At 43.1% G+C, this 16,849-nt stretch overlaps 1 protein-coding gene across 22 annotated transcripts in view; it reads left to right on the forward strand.

The window, feature by feature from the left end:
• SORBS1 (sorbin and SH3 domain containing 1) overlaps positions 1 to 16,849 on the forward strand; it is a 510,557-nt gene that overhangs the window by 319,321 nt on the left and 174,387 nt on the right. For all 22 annotated transcript variants that reach the window (XM_033940055.1, XM_033940058.1, XM_033940056.1 and 19 more), the window contains 2 exons: positions 2,822 to 2,885; positions 14,085 to 14,132. In XM_033940055.1, the coding sequence (XP_033795946.1) occupies positions 2,822 to 2,885; positions 14,085 to 14,132 (112 nt within the window). The remainder of the gene's footprint in view (positions 1 to 2,821; positions 2,886 to 14,084; positions 14,133 to 16,849) is intronic.

The raw sequence follows: 16,849 nt of genomic DNA on the forward strand, positions 1-16,849 counted from the left end.
AAGAAAGAAAAGTGTGGTAACACAGAAGTTACTTTATTTCTGTTCCTTGAAAAGTATAACTTGCTTCCTGTTACATATGGTGTTTCTGCCTGGGGCTTAGCTTCTGCTGCAGAGAAACTGGATTCAGATACCTTCAAAGTTTGGGACCTCTACACAGTAATAGAGGAATCTTTTTAAACTGGCTAAGGGAAATAGCTCTGCCTTAGGAAGAGAGGGAAAACATAACAGCTAGTCAGTGCTAAAGAACCAGAAGTTTCTTCTTATTTTCTTTTGGGTATTGCCAGAGCAGCAGGGAAAACCTGGCCTGGGTGAAGGAACAGAGGAAAGAAGTGTTTGTTGGATTTCAGAACAGGCTACACAAATAAAGTCTTTGGCAAGCTAAAAGATTCCCATAATTAATCAGTGGGAAAACTTGTGTGTGCCTCCAGAGAAGCCATGTTGAAATACAGACTGCATCTATGGGGAAGTGTATTGAACTGCAAAAGAGAAACTAGAGCCACAGTTTGGACAACCTGAGGCTTGATTGAGCGGCTGCCTACACCTGATGGCCTGTGGGCTGAGTCAGAGAGAGAGGAAAAAGGGAGTAAGTACTGAAGTTATCACAAGCATTTCAGAAACTAACCCAGATGTTAGTGGAAGGACACAGTATGTAACCAAGCTTGGCTGCTGTATCAAGGGGCCAGAGTGGTGGAAGAAAGCGGAGATTGGGTGCTCTACTTTTGTGCTGTAGAGAACTGAGGGGGTGTCAAAGATGCAAGCAGAGACCTTCCTGCCCAAAGCTGCAACTTCCTGAGAGCTCCAACCTCCAGCAAGGCGCAGATTGAACCAAACGGCCGGTAAGAGTACCTGCTGGAGACAGATGAGGGGAGCTTGGGAGTATGAGTGCTGATGGAAAGCTGCCTAAGGTGCCATACTTGGCATTCTTTTGTGTTTGTGCTGCATCAGTTCACCAGAGCTGTCAAGGCAAGCAGATGGTCACTAGAGAGGCAGAAACACCTTATGTAATAGGGCTGGGTAGGATTTCCTGGAGAGGTCTGCAAACACACAGCGAGGACACACTTTGCATATGAACAAAAGAAGTTTTATTTTCCATTCCAGACTGATCCTATTATTTAACAGCTTCAGGAAGCAAGTTATACTTTGCAAGGAACAGAACTAAAGTAACTTCTGTGTTACCACACTTTTCTTTATTTGTTCATAGCTGCCTCAAAACACAAGTTAGTACAATCCATCTAGCACAGGATCTAGCTCTAGCTAGACCTGGAATAAAAATCCACAACTTCAGTATATCAGTAGCTTATCTCAGCCAAGCAAAGAACACTCCTTTCACTTAACAGTCTTCCCAGCGCTTTGCCTCAGCCATGGCTAGTGAAGTCTGGCTTCCTAGGGCTCTGCTTCACCCCACAGCTAGGGAAGTCTGAAATAGAGAGTTGCGCGGGGACAGAAATCCTGCCCGTCCCCACCAGAATCTCCTCTGTCCCTGTGAGGAATCTCCTCCATCCCTGCCTGACCTCGGAAGGAATCTCTTATGTCCCTGCCCTTCCCCCCCCCTAAAAGTTACCTGTCCCCATAAAAAGCAGCAATTACTTCTGACAGGTTTTTTTGGTGTGTTTTTTTTAAGTCTTAGTTTATTTAAACCAACAATATAAACAAATAACAGTGAACAGAAATAAGAGATGCATACATTACCAGAAAGAATTAGAATAGATATTAGGTCATGTGACTATAGGGTCAACCATTTCTTGTTAAAAGAAATGAGTTGGATTTTTTGGCAATATAAAGCTTATATCTGTAGAGCAAACAAATCTGGTTCCACCATCTGGCATAGGTAACTTGTGAGAGATCCTTCTGAGATTCACAAATGATTTTTAATGCAGCAATGAGTAAAGAATCAAACAATACAGCATCAAAATCAATTAAAGCAGAATGAGAGAGGCACTTTTCAGGAGAATGGTTGCATAAGAAAAATGTGCCAAAACTGAACTGGAAACCCCAAACTTAGCAAGTACTTCATTTTATACTAAACACAATTGGTGGCATAACCATGAGAGGGGGCTGGGCCTCCCACTTTGAGCTTAGCCCCCCTCAAAATGAACATCTCCCTGGTGGGACATTTTGTTTTTCCATCATCTTGGTCCCAGTTTCTGCTTTTGTCTATCTTCTACTAATTCTCTTTCCAGGCCTCAGGAACCCTGATTCCATCCCTGTGAAAGTCCCTTGAGCCTGGTGGGGATCCCCGTGATCCGGGGGGAGGGAAATCCCTGTGGGAGTCCCATAGACCTGGGCGGGATCCCCATGGAAGTCCCATTGATCGGGGGGGAGGGGGATCCCTGCGGGGTTTCTGTGGGACCCGCAGGATTCCCGCAATCCCCATTCCCATGCAGACCTCTAGTCTGAAAGTTTCTCTCAATCCTGAGGACCTCCCTGACTCACTGTACTCTGGGGTGTTTATACCCCACTCTGCCTGAGATCCGCCCCTGTGACTCAGCAGGATTGCCCTTCCTCTACTGTCGTAGCTTGTGGAGCTAGCACCCCCGCTGTCCTGGAGCCTAACTGTAGCTTCATTGAGGGATAACCCCTTACACCCTCACAGTGGTATCTGATTGTAGTCTTAAAATTCAGTTTACTATATGTCCTATCTTTAATTGATAAAGCAAAAAACAAGAAAAAACTGCAAACAGTATGTACAAGATGCAGGCTATATTTATGATACCAGATATTTAATGCGGTAGCTAATGTCACCTTTTTACAATTCATATCAGAATGCTTGTTTTATTTTATTTTATTTTTAATTTAGCACTTTCTTTGTGTTTTTGTATAGAATACAGAACGGTCTAAAGATTGGTACAAGACAATGTTCAAACAGATCCATAGACTGAACCGAGGTAAGTAGGGTTCGGTATCAAAGACATCTTCATGTGTAGACAGTGAGGGTTAATAAAGAAAGCTCCACAGTTGGACGTAGAGAATGACATGGTGACAGAATTTATCACACTCTCAATCAGGTTTATTTAAAATTTGATATACCTCCTTATTAAAATTCAAAGCGGTTTTACATAATATAAAAACAAAGTATAATAAGAACGTACGTTAAAAACAAATTACAAACAATGCTGCAAACACTCAAACGCTCTGACAAACATTAACTTACCGATATAAGATGGAGAAGGGCAGAAATACAATATGTATAAAGAGAAAGAGGGGGAGAGGGACCAAAACAAAAGGAAGGGGAACAAAATATAAATAGTCTAGAATAATGTAAAATAAGCTAAAATGATTAAAAGATGACAAGGAACAGATTTCCATTACCGTCCTTAGAAGGACTATTATACACCGAATACGTCTTTAAAAAGAAAGGCCTTCAAGTTACTTTTAAATTTATCAAGGGATGTAATTTCTCTTATATAATTTGGTACTGAATTCCATATGGTAGGGGCCGTGACAGAAAAGATGGTAGTGCGCATAGTGTAAATGTATTTTAAAGAGGGGATGGATAGCAAGTTTTGATTAGATGAACGTAATGTACAATGGGGGTATAGGGGATTAATAGCCTGTTAATGAAATCAGGTTGGCCAGAAGTTTTGGTCTTGTATGTCAGTAACATTTTTTTATAGGAAATTCAATGATCTGTAGGAAGCCAGTGAGCATTGATCAAAAGAGGTGTGGCATGATTGTATATACGTGTTTTGGAAATAATTTTAATGGCAGTATTTTGAATAATTTGAAGACGTTTTATTTCTTTCTTAGTGATTCCTTTGTATAGTGCATTATTGTAATCTAAGCATGAAATAATGAGCGAATGAATAAGAATATTTAATGAAGATTGATCTAATAGGGTGGCAAGAGATCTAATCATTTGAAGATGGTAGAAACATTTCTTAACTACTGAGCTTATTTGTTCATGGAACGAGAGCTTTCCGTCGAAGGTAACACCGAGAAGTTTAATAGAGGTGACTATCTGAACAAAAAATGATTTTATTGTTATGGGGCAGGGAAGGATAAGAACTTTCTTGACTGGGAAAATCATTACTTTGGTTTTGCTGATGTTGAGGTCTAGCATATTGTGCTTAACCAATGACTGATTTGTTCCAGTTTCAAATCCCTGCGGATAACCACTGGAAGCCACCCCATGTCATTCCTTAATGTTTATCTCAACCTCAGTCCTTCTTCAATGCAAGGCTTGAGAGTCAGTGGTTGTGCCCATTTATACTCTGATTCTTCCCTCTCTCCTTAAAGAATGACATGGGGATGGATTCCCATGGGAATGGGGACAAATTCTGTCACTGTGTCATTCTCTATTTGGAAGGTCATGGTTAGTGCTAAGTCTGCATACAGTTTTCTGGGTGCATGATGCAGAAGAGGGGTGTTTTTTTTTTTTTTTTGGGGGGGAGGGTTCAGAAGCTAATCTACCAACACATCCTATGAAAATCTATGAAGACAAGCACAACATGGAAACATGAATGCCAGTTCTGAGGATTTTTTTAAAGCCCTTTCGGTGCAGTCCTCCCATCTTAGACCCCCCCCACCCCACCCCTCATGCCATCCCCCAAAGATGACCCATCACAACTCCTACACCAGAGATAATACTGATTCCCTAATTCCCAATGTATAGAGCACCCAAAAAAACCCTACTCCCCAACCTTCCCTCCCCATATGAGTTCTTAACATCTCAATCAGCCCCTTTTACAGAGCAACTATTTAAGTCTTGATTTTGCATCCTAGGAGATAGCTGTTGCAAGTAAGGTTCCCGGATAGATATAAACTGCTTGGTGACCACCTCGCCCCGTAGGATTTCTGTATTGTCAACCCATGAAGTCTGTTCCTCTAGTACCAAATCATGGGAGGGGCATTCTGCATCCAGTAATTCAAAATACATTTCCCCAGTGTATAAAATTTCTGCAGAAACAATTTTTCAGGCAGAGTAAAGCATGGATTGTATCCTGCTATAAACACAGTCTTGCACAGAGACAGAGAGATTACGGAGTGAGAAGACATGGAGAAGCAAGCAGTATTTAGTGAAGCATCGTACTTCTAAAGATGCTTGCTGCTTAATTTTTTCATAGCTATTTAAGCCGGTATTATACTGCTTAGATACTAGCCAGTACCTTTGAACTTTAAAAACCCATAAGAAAGATATAAGCTATTCAAAGGGGTTTTCCGGCCAATGATAGGAGCATGGGAAGGAGCCGTTGAGAATACTTAGCTCCCCTTCATAGCTCCGGTGCAAAGATTTGCCCCGTGGCTTCTGAGGCCTTTTCCCCTTTCTTTATAGCAAAAGAGTTCATTAGTTAATTTTCTGGCATTAGGGGTTGGGTCACAGTTGGCATTGAACCCAGCGAATATATAGCTGGAGTGTATAGGAGTAGTTTGTTTATTTTTACTCCAGTGCCTCTATTTTTTTTTATTTGTGAAACAATTTTTCACCCATCCCCTATACTGCCAGATGAGCAGAATCGGTAAAAATAAAGCCTTCCAGAGAAAGCCAGAGTGAAAGCCCCAAAATAGATTGCAGGTAGTGACACAGTGCCATCCGGAATTGACACTGGGACAAATTTATCCCTGTCCCCGCAAGCTCTGTCATTGTGTTGGTAGGTTAGCTATCTCGGAGAAAAAAAAAACTCTTCTGTATCATGCCCCATTCCTGTCGTCATCTACACAATCCTCAAACACTTTAAAACCATAAGCAGCAACATTCTAGAGCAGTGTTCTTCAACCTTTTTACACCTATGGACCGGCGGAAATAAAATAATTATTTAGTGGACAGGCAAACTAATAAGACTGAAATTTTTAAAAACCCCATTGCCGCCCCATCCCCGCGAGCTCAGTCCCATTAACCATCTGATCCCATCCACACAAGCCTCAAATAGTTATGATTTTATATTGAACATATTTTATTAAAGTATAAAAAGAAACAATATTCTGTACAATTGTCATTTTAGAAATATAAATAATACAGGGCAAGGATCAACAAAACCCCCGTCTCCCCTCCCCTTCACATATATCCCCTCTACTATCAAGAAAACTGAATAAGCCAAATTATTACAGAATGCTACACAAATATCATGCTAACAGAATACCACAGTCACACATGGCAGGAATGGTGTTAGGGGAGTGGAACTAGGGCAACTGCCTCCTGGTCAGAGAGAGCCCTAAGCCAGCTGGAAGCTAAAGATGCACTGCCTGGGCTTTGCACTCCCCAGTTATGTCTAACATCAGCTCTAGCAGGATACATATTTTAAATCTAATATATTCTAATCACAAGATAGAAATAAAATTATTTTTTCTATCTTTTGTCGTCTCTGGTTTCTGCTTTCATCTTCTTTTCACTCTCTTCCATCCAGCGTCTGCCCTCTGTCTCTTCAATCCAGCATCTGCCTCTTCCATCCACTGTCTGCCCTCTACCCCTCCCCCTTCCATATGGTATCTGCGTTCTTTCTATGCCCCTCTCTCCTACACCAGATCTAGCATCTTTGTCCCTCTTTCCTTATTTTTCATCTGATCCCCCTTCCCAGCATCAATCTCTTTCTACTTTGTCATTCCTCTGTCTCTCCCCTTTCCCTCATCTGATCTCTCCATTCCATCCTGACTCCTTCCCCTCCTCTAATCTCCTTGCCAGCTGTTTCCTTCCAATGTTCCTCCTCCTCTGTCCAGCAGTACCTTCTCCCTTTCTTCCTCCCTTTATCCAACAGTAATTCTCATCCCTTCCTCTTCTCCCCTGTCAGCAGTAGCCCCTTCCCCTCCCTTGTCCAGGAGTACCTCTTCTCTCTTTCCTCCTCCTCTTATCCAACAGTAATTCTCATCCCTTCCCTTTCTCCCCTGTCAGCAGTAGCCCCTTCCCCTCCCTTGTCCAGGAGTACCCCTTCTCCCTTTCCTCCTCCTTTTATCCAACAGTAATTCTCATCCCTTCCCCTTCTCCCCTGTCAGCAGTAGCCCCTTCCCCTCCCTTGTCCAGGAGTACCCCTTCTCCCTTTCCTCCTCCTCTTATCCAACAGTAACTTTCGTCCCTTCTCCCCTGTCAGCAGTAGCCCTTTCCCCTCCCTTGTCCAGGAGCACCCATACTCTCTTCCCTCCTTCCCTCTCCAGCAAATGTTTCCTCTATGTAGACTAGCGGCAGCTCTGTGTGCTTTTAACTTCGGCACACAGCTGCCCCTAAGCAGTATTTTAGCCGCAGTTTCATGAGGCAGCCTCGGGGCCTTTGGTAGGCCGGCCCGCTTTGATGATGCGATATGGGCCGGCCTATCAAAGGCCCCGAGGCTGCCTCATGAAACCGCGCTAAAATACTGCCTAGGGGCAGCTGTGTGCCGAAGTTAAAAGCACACAAAGCTGCCCCTGCTTGTCTGGGGGTGCGGAGACATACGCGGCAGGAGTTGGAGGTGGAAGGCAGGAGTGTCGGCATAGCGACGGCAACAGGAAGTTGCACGTCAGCTGACGCCGGCACTTTTTGCTGTGGCTGGGGACCCGAATCCTTCGCGGACCGGCAACATTTTTTTGCAGACCGACACCGGTCCGCGGACTGGCGGTTGAAGAACTGTGTTCTAGAGCACAGATTGTGATGTCATAATGCCTCATTCCACCAATGCCTAAGCTCTGTCTTCATCTGCACAAGCCTGAAACACTTTAAAATCATAAGGGTTCGAGGCTTGTGTGGTTAAGGCAGTGCTTGCAGGAATGGGAGAGGGACAGAACTCATGGGGATGGGAGGAGAATATTGAGATCCCGCGGGAATGGGGAAAAATTTGTCCCCATTTGTCTGGCAGGACCTTTTCTGGGCACATTGCCACTACCATGCAGAAAAAGAATTCTCCTCTATCCCACATTTCTGAAAAAGTGGTGTGGATGTGAATCCAACAAGAAAAACTTTCTTCTGAGAAAAATAGGCCATGTGTACAGTCCTAAAGTACAACTCTGCACCATCTCTGGCACTGTCTTCATCAGATTATGAAAAGAATTGATTCACATAGGTCAGGGCAATTCTTTATTCCACTTGTCAACTAAAGCAGTATAAAGTTTAGTAGGTTGATATTTATTAAGTATCCCATGGAACCAGGAAATCAGAATCTGTAGCCCTTGCATGCCTGATTTGTCCCCCTCTCACCCTCAAGGAGGGGCTGCGAGAGAAGAGGGAGCCCAAATAATGCTTCAGTTGGGTAAATGCAAACTGATCGGCCAGATTGAGAGACCACTTACTTCTGTTGCATTTCAGTAAAAGTATAGTACAGCCCATCCTCCTGAAGTATGTATTCCACTAAATATATTCCCTTGTTATATACCATTGAGAAATAACTTTATTCTCCCTGCCAGATAGAAATTCTGCATTCCCAAGTCAAGTCAAGAATGTGGGTCACAGGACCAAGTATTAGGCAGCACCTTCCATGCCAACTATAGAGGCTTGAACCTTCGGAGACAACCTCTTTGTATGGGCATGCAGGAGATAATTAGGATGCCAAGGATGAAAACACATCTTTGCAAAAAAATAAAAATATCCGTATATAAGTTATTACCCATCAACCAACCCCTGAGATGTCTCAGCATGCAGGCCAGATTATAGAGCTACATAACTGGAATATTATTGTGTTTTATAAAACACTTCAATACCTTGCATACAAGGCTGTTTACCAAATGAATCAGTCAAAACAAACTTTTAATCAGCAGTTTTTGGAGGTGTTATATCGCTATCTAGTGGTAGAATAGTATCATCATTAGTTTTCTTTAATACATAATGTAAGTCTGATAATCAGGAATGATGCTGATAATTGAAAACAGAGATAGTATGACTATTGCATCCTAAATTTTCTGTGGCTGTGACCCTGTTTAGCAACCTCAGAAAAAAAAAAAAGAGAAAACCAACCCCTAGGCCTACCTTCCCTATGCCACTACTCCTGGCCATCCTGTATCGGCCGTGATGCTGCCGTACTCTAATGCCTCCTATGGATCCCTCAGCTTAGTAATTCTTTAGTCACCACTTTCCTGAATCCTTATTTGAAATATTCACTCATTATCAATTAAATCTTCTTTATCATAATTATAAACATTCATTCACTTTAGCACCGAAGTTCCTCAATATGCCACACTAAACCTGTTGATTTGTTGAAATCTTAGTGTGGTAGCCATCCTCATAGGAACTTATGATCGGTGACATTTCATTTCAAATACATTTTTTAAGTAGTTTTTTTTAAAAAAAGTTCTTTTCTTAAATGTGCAAATTCATTGAAAAGTGGCAGTGCTTATTCATAAACTTTAATTCATTAATAGTTTAGAAGTTTTAAAGTGCTACTTAGCTTAGAACATAACTGCCTCATTCCCCTCTGACGCGTTTCATTCTTCCTCAGGGATGGGGATGATATATGCTGCAGAAAAACAGTCTCCATTAGTTCTTCATAAATGTCTAAGCCACTTGTAACCAACAATTTACGTACTGGCTTACCAGAAATGTTCAAACATTTAGCGTATAACTAATTCCATACTAATCACGCTGAGACTACCAATATGGCCACGGCGTCCTGAGCAGTGCTAAAGAAAGGAACACCCCATGATACATGGAGGCACATCTACCAATCAGGGGCCAGGACCAATGCTTTACAGAGTAAACTCTGCCACTTACTACGAATTTAGACAGCTAGAGTCATCCAATCGCTAGTTTTGTTAAGCCCTGGGGGGCCCCTGTAATGCATTGGACCTGACCCCTGATTGATAGATGTGCCTCCGTGCGTCATGGGGTGTTCCTTTCTTTAGCACTGCTCAGGACGCCGCAGCCATATTGGTAATTCTAATTCTAAGAAAAACCCATCACTAGTGAACTGAAGATATACCGTATATACGCAAATATAAACAGGGATTTTTGGGCCAGAATTGGGGGTCCCAGTTTCTTTGTCCAGCGCACCTGCCCCCTTCCCAGACTTTTTGCAGGCCTCTGCTGGGCTGCCAGACTCTGCACCCTGTCCCCCTCCCTGCCCTGTCCATCGTATCTCCAGAGGTGTAGCGGGCAGGAGCGAGCTTTCCGAGCTCCTACCCCACCACTAACCCGGTTGGTCGCTGCCGCAAGTTTCAGCTTCAGCACACTTTGGCACTGCTGCTTGATGCTAAATCGCTCCCGAGAATTCTTGTGAGAATTTTCAGGAGCCATTCAGGAAGTTGCTTAGCGCCGAGCATTAGCGCCAAAGTGTGCTCGGTACCGCTCAGCAGCTGAAGCCGGAACTCACAGCAGCAACCAACCGGGTTAGCAGCAGGGCAGGAGCATGGAAAGCTCGCATCTGCCCGCAATACCACTGGATTACCAGGAATTCCAGTGGCAGAGTAGGTACGATGGACAGGACATTGAGGGGGGACAGGGTGGAGAGCCTGAGAAGGAGAGAAGGGGGGATGTGTGCAGGGTCTGGCAGGGAAGGGGGCTGGGTGCAGAGCCTGACAGGGAAGGGAGGGGCACTGGGTGCAGATCTGGCAGGGCACTTAAATATTAAGTTGCCCAACTTATGTTCGAGTCAACCATTTTTCCTCCCATTTTGGGGGGAAAAATGGGGTCTTGACTTATATTCGGATCAACTTATATTCAAGTATATACAATAATTTCTTATGGAGGGTAGGAAAAGCCTCAGACCAGGAGAATTACAACTGTCCAGTTGAGATCGAATAGACTCCCCTGTTTAATCATCGGCATAAAAACCTCCCCCACCAATTATTTTTATAAATTCTTCTTCAGAAACTGCTTGATCTTTTCTATTATCTTTTCTATCAATTTAAATTTGATTAAAAAGATTTTTTATCCTTCTCTTTCTAGCCAATATATCAACGGTTCAGAGCGTGTAAAGTAAATATCCTCAAAATACACTTAGGGTTCCTTTTACTAAGGTGCGCTGGCGTTTTTAGTGCACGCAGGTTTTTAGTGTGCGCTAAACCCGCACTACGCTTCTAGAACTAACGCCAGCTCAATGTTTGCGTTAAGGTCTTGCGCGGCAGTTTAGCGCATGCTATTCCGAGTGTTAAGGCCCTAGCACACCTTTGTAAAAGGAGCCCATAGTGTAAGTGATCCCACTAGGCTTCTTGAGCACTTTTTCAACTAAACACTCCTGTCGTCGCTTCCAGTAACTTCCATATTAAGCCGCTGAGTCAGGGGTTCACATTCAGCAGACTTCTTAGTTCTATAATAACAAATAACTGTATTCAAGATTTAAATCCATTTTAAGCAAAAGAATCCCCTTATATATATATATATATATATATATATACAGTGGTACCTTGGATTACGAGCATAATCTGTTCCAGGAGCATGCTCGTAATCCAAAATGCTCGTTTATCAAAGCGAGTTTCCCCATAGGAAATAATGGAAACTCGCTTTGATGCGTTCCCCCCCCCCCCGAGAACCGGCATTGCTCCCCTCGAAGGCAACCCCCCTGCGATCAGGCACCCCCCCTGCGATCCGGCACCCCCCCTGCCTCGAACCGGCACCCCCCCCGACATGATTGGGCACCCCCCCGCCACGATCCGACCCCCCCCCCCCCCGACACGATTGGGCACCCCCCCCCCGACACAATCCGACATCCCCCCCCCGACACAATTGGGCACCCACCCGCCGCTTCTTACCGTCATCTGGGCACTCTTGAAAATCAGCCTCCTCGTCTGCTGAGCCTTGAGCATCTGAGCATGCTCAAGGCCTGCGAGTTCACTGTATTTTGGCTCTTAATTTGAAAATCTTTAGGTGCCATTTATTGAATATAGCCGAGGGTGAATATAAAGAAGGGTGACCTGGCTCAATGGGGCACACTCAGTCTGGTTTAAAGGATATCCACAGTGACTTTACATGATATAAAATTTGCATAGGCTACCTTCTTGATATGCAAATCATCTCATGCATATTCATTGTGGCTGTCCTGAAAAACTGACTGGCTGGGTGTACTGGCTGGCTGGCTGGGAACAGGTTGAGAAGCACTGACTTAGCAAATGCTAAGAGTTTCTTTCATTCTATATGGTGTTGCAAGTAGGGCATCTCTGGCACAGTTTAACTCACTTCTTGGAGTCATCCTCAATTATCTCTGCACCCTAACAAGAGCAGTCCTTACAAATAAGCTGCCTCTTCAGTCAACACAGTTCTCTGTTATGGTTTTTAAACAGCAAAAACAGTTTCAACTCATGTAGATCAGTTAACTTAGCACTGCATCTCCCCCTTTTCTGGCCTACATATTTTCCAGGGCTGGAAAAGACAGGAGGGTTCCATTGCCTTTGTACCCTCCCACTGACAGCTTCCCAGAGCTGAGGCAAACAAATTAAAGCCTTCAGCTCTCCATAGCTTCTTGTATACCAAAGTCCTTATCTTCTTCAGGCATTATAGTTCTAGGGCAAAACACAATGGAGCCAATGAACCGGGGGAGGCAGCAATCCCATATATTCACTGCCAGGGTCACTGACATTGAATATCCAGGGCAAAGGTTGATGGCTCACACTTAGCCAACCAAGCCAATTTTCATCGGTAGAGGCGAGCATTGGGGCTGAATGAGGTGAGCTTTCATGTTATACAGAAAGCGATTAAATTCAGCCACGCTGCATTAGAACTTTGCATTTGAGTGCATGAATAATAGGTATGTGTACCTTCAGTAATTATATATGAATAGGTTATTTGTAGAGCTGCATTTTGATTAAAATTTTTAATCACGATTAAATGTATGTATGTATTTATTTCCCACTGCAGCTCCTTGTGTCTGTGGGCAAGTCATTTAACCCTACATTGCCCCAGTTACAAAACAAATGCCTGTATATAATATTTTAAACAGAAAAGTGGTATAATAAATCCCATCCCCTTTCCCATCCCCATTCCCTTTCCCTCCTTCCCTCCCACCTCTAGATTTAATATATCTCCATTTCTATTCCTTCCTCCCCACCACTCTTCTTCCTCCTGGTCCATTATCTCTTTCTTTTTTGAGGTCCCTTCTCTCTCTTGCTCGCTTTCTCTCTTCCCTCCCACCCCTATGAGCAGTGACACACTTGGTGGTGAGCAGCACCAAGTTCTTTTTTTAGTGTTGCCTTGGCCCACCTCCTGAGCCATAGCTTCCATATCCCTCCAATTCTGCTCACGAGTCTGCAGCTCACTCCTCTCCCCCACCTGGGGTTCAGTATCTGCCCCAAACCCCTCCCACAAGTCTACCTTAAAGATGATTTTCTGATGGTCCCCTAGCACATATGCTGTCTGCAATCTGCTTCAACGCTTTTATTCTGTCCTTTTCCAACTCTTCTGTATCACTTCTTGCAAAGGCAGGACGAGTCGGAGGGAAAGCTTTGGACAAGGCTGTGGCAGCATATGTGCAATGCTGTCTCTTTTGGTACCAACAGAAGACTACGTTTAAGGTAGACTGGCTTTAGTAGGGAGGGTTTGATGTTGAATCATGGATGGGGAGAAAGATGGCAGATCATTCCAAAGTCTGGAGTTGGTAATGGAAGAGAATCGAAGAAATGTTTGGAGGAGACAGGAAGTTACATTACATAAGCATTTATGAATCACTAATATACCCCAATAGAAGTTCAGTGCAGTTTACAAATTAATAAGAGGCTGGCCATCTCCAGGAATTACAATTTTAAATCAAAACATTAAAATTTAACATTAAAATCAAAATATAATAGATCTGCTCATTTGTTAGAATGAAAACAAGAGGTATCTTGCAGACAGACAGATTCTAAAACCTGTACAAAATCATCTACTAGTGTGAATGAGTTATTTTAGGACTTTACAGAATTAATTTTTAAATTATGATTAATAATGCATGAATTTGAGGTAATTGTGATTAACTTGTTTTGTTAGTAAATGGGTGAGATATAAAATTATATGGATTTTGTCCTGTAGAAAATTTACCACTGAAAGGGCTTTTTACTCTTAGGCCCTGCTGAGCAAAGAAACAGGTGTAAATTTATAGGTGAAATAGAATCTATATTTGATCATAGTAGAAGGTGGGTTCTCTACTTTTGGATCCAAAATCCTAACCTGTTTATACTGGATAAATAATTGCTTGCAGTATTCACAGAGCAGTGCTATAACAGTCAGCTAAACTGGTTTCTTCCCTGTTTTCATTGGTGTACTATTTCTACCATGTTGTCTGTTTCAGATGATGATTCAGATTCATTCCCCAAACGCCACTCTTTTTCTGATGAATGTAAGTCTCAAAATTGGGGGCTTTTGTATATTTCTTATTAAATGCATTTAGGTGTCTAAATGCCTAGAATACTAGCACTTAATGCTTGTAAAGTGCCATCAGGACTCCTAACTTGCATGGAATATAAATGCAAGGGGGACATACAGATAGACAAGGCTCTGCCACATTTTGACATCTGCAGTAAGGCCAGATCTATGGCTGGGAGCCCAGGTACTGCTTCTTCCTACTATGCATCCTTGGAGTGCCTAAATAAAGACACCAAGTTGTAGAATTGCTCCCTATACATATAACTAGTCTTTTCACTCTAACTCTGCTCCAGGACCATCTGGATATTGCCAGTGAGGTAAGAGATATTTTTTTACCAGCACTATCTAGTTTCCAGGTCAGTGGCCTTCCACATGTACCAGCCGCTGGTAAATCTACACATTTTTTTGAATGTAGAGCCTTTGTTTTTATGCCCTTATGAGAGAGAAACTAGTATTTATTAGCTTACATTTCTTTGTCATCAGCAGCAGATGAATACAAGAATTTGTGGGTTTTGACAATCTACCAGTAGGTGGAGATAGAGAACACTGAACTTTGTCTTATAGGTTGGGGTGCTCTTCAACTCCTCAGTATGTTCTCTATCTTCAGCAAGTAGTGAATGATTTGTCTTTGCCATTTGCTCCTGTTCTGGCTAGGCTAGTTCAGTTGAGCTGGGGATAATTTGGCTTTTGTGTGCTGGGTCTTGAGGTACACCAGTTAGTGCCAGGTCTCCCCTCCCCAACTTCCCCCTCTCCTTCTGCTTGATTCTCTCCCTCTCCTTCCTCACATTGCAGAAAGAAATTGAGAGAGCTCCTTATACTAGCGTTTCTGAGCACTGGGGGATCAACTGAACTTCAGACTGTACAGCTGTAAGGGGAGACAATTTATGCAAACAGCCAGGACTGTATTTTACATCTTTGTTGTCAGCGGCGTGGTTCAGGTGTTTCCCCAGGGATTGAATTTGGACAAGCTGGTTAAGAAGCTGAGTGACTCTGTGTTTACCTTAGGACAAGCATTACCGCCTGACTGCTCTACATTGTTTCAGAGGTCTTTTCTTGGGGACAAGTGGGCTTCTTCCTAATATGTGCAGCCCACTCCTGTCACTTGCTCTTTTCAATGATGGGGTTCTAGGACCATTTGTTGCAGGACATGTTTGGGGGACACCTGGCATACTTCTATGATGAGTAGGTCAATATCACTTCAGATCAGTGGCATAGCGAGGGTGAGACGTCCGGGGAGGTGATACCCCGCTCTCATCACCGCCCCCCTGCTCCTTCCCCAAACCCCCCCTGCCATATGCATGCTCCCTTCCCTTCGCCCCATACCTCTAAGTGACGTCAGCAGGAGACACGACGTGTTGTGAGGAGCACGTTAAAGTTGTTGCTTGTGGCAGTGAACAACTAGAGGTATTATATTACATTACATTAGTGATTTCTATTCCGCCTGTGCCTTGCGGTTCTAAGCGAATTACAAAATTAGAAGAAATCTGGACATTTCCAGGAAGTTTACATATCAAGTACATATCAAGTACATATCGTTTACATATCAAGTTTACATATCAGGTAAGAATAACAATACATTCAGGTTATAGAAGATTATTACATAACGTTGAGGGAAGAAATATTCTGGTTACAGATGGAGGTTGCTTGTTTAGGTTTCTGAATATATTTTGGGGATATGGTTTGAAGAATTGGCTAGGAAATACTATAGGGGTGGTATTCATGAAGGAATATGCATGTGCGAGTAGGATGGAGGTTAGAATGATGGGAGGTGTTTTTTGAATAGAAGAGTTTTGATTTCTTTTCGGAACACTTTAATGTCTGTTGTTTTGGTCAGCAGTTTGGAGACGGTAGGGTCAATTTTCGCTGCCTGTGTCGCCAGAAGGTTGTCGTAAAGTTTCTTGCGTCGAGTACCATTGAGAGGTGGGTAGGTGAATAGGCTTTGAGATTTCCTTATTCTGTGTGTGAGGTTGCGGTATAGGCGGTTGTTTAGGTAACTTGGTGCAGCTCCATGGGTTACTTTAAATAGTAGACAGTAGAATTTGAATTGGGTTCTTGCTTTTATCGGTAGCCAGTGAGAGTCTAAGTATGCATTGGTGATGTGGTCAAATTTGCTAAGCGAGTAGATGAGTCTGAGGGCTATGTTCTGAATGGTCTGTAGTTGTTTTATCATGTTTGGGCATGGTAGGTAGAGACTGTTACAGTAGTCTACAATACTAAGCACAAGGGATTGGACAATGATTCTGTATTGATCTTTGTTAAAGAATTTTCTTATTTTTCGCATGGTGAAGAAAGCTTTTTGGATGATTTTGTGGATTTGTGTCTGCATTGTGCAGCATCTGTCTAGTTGTATTCCCAGAATTTTGAGGGTGCTCTGTATTGGGTACTTGATTGCGTTTACTTCCAGTTCTGTAAAGGATGGTATTTTTTCCTTCTCTAGTAGTAGGAATTTAGTTTTATCCGAGTTTAGCTTCAACTTATGGGTGGTCATCCAGTTTTCTACTGTTACCAGTGTTGTTTTCAGGCGTTCTGTGGAGATGGGGTCTTGGATGTCAAAGGGGAGGAGGATGGTTATGTCGTCCGCGTAGCTGAATGAGGTTATATTTAGGGCATCTAGAGTTGTGCCTAGGGAAGCTATGAAGAGGTTGAATAGTATGAGCGATAGTGGTGATCCTTGTGGTACTCCGCAGGGGT

This window comes from Geotrypetes seraphini, chromosome 4, assembly GCF_902459505.1.
Source record: "Geotrypetes seraphini chromosome 4, aGeoSer1.1, whole genome shotgun sequence".
NCBI classification, from domain to species: Eukaryota; Metazoa; Chordata; class Amphibia; order Gymnophiona; family Dermophiidae; genus Geotrypetes; species Geotrypetes seraphini.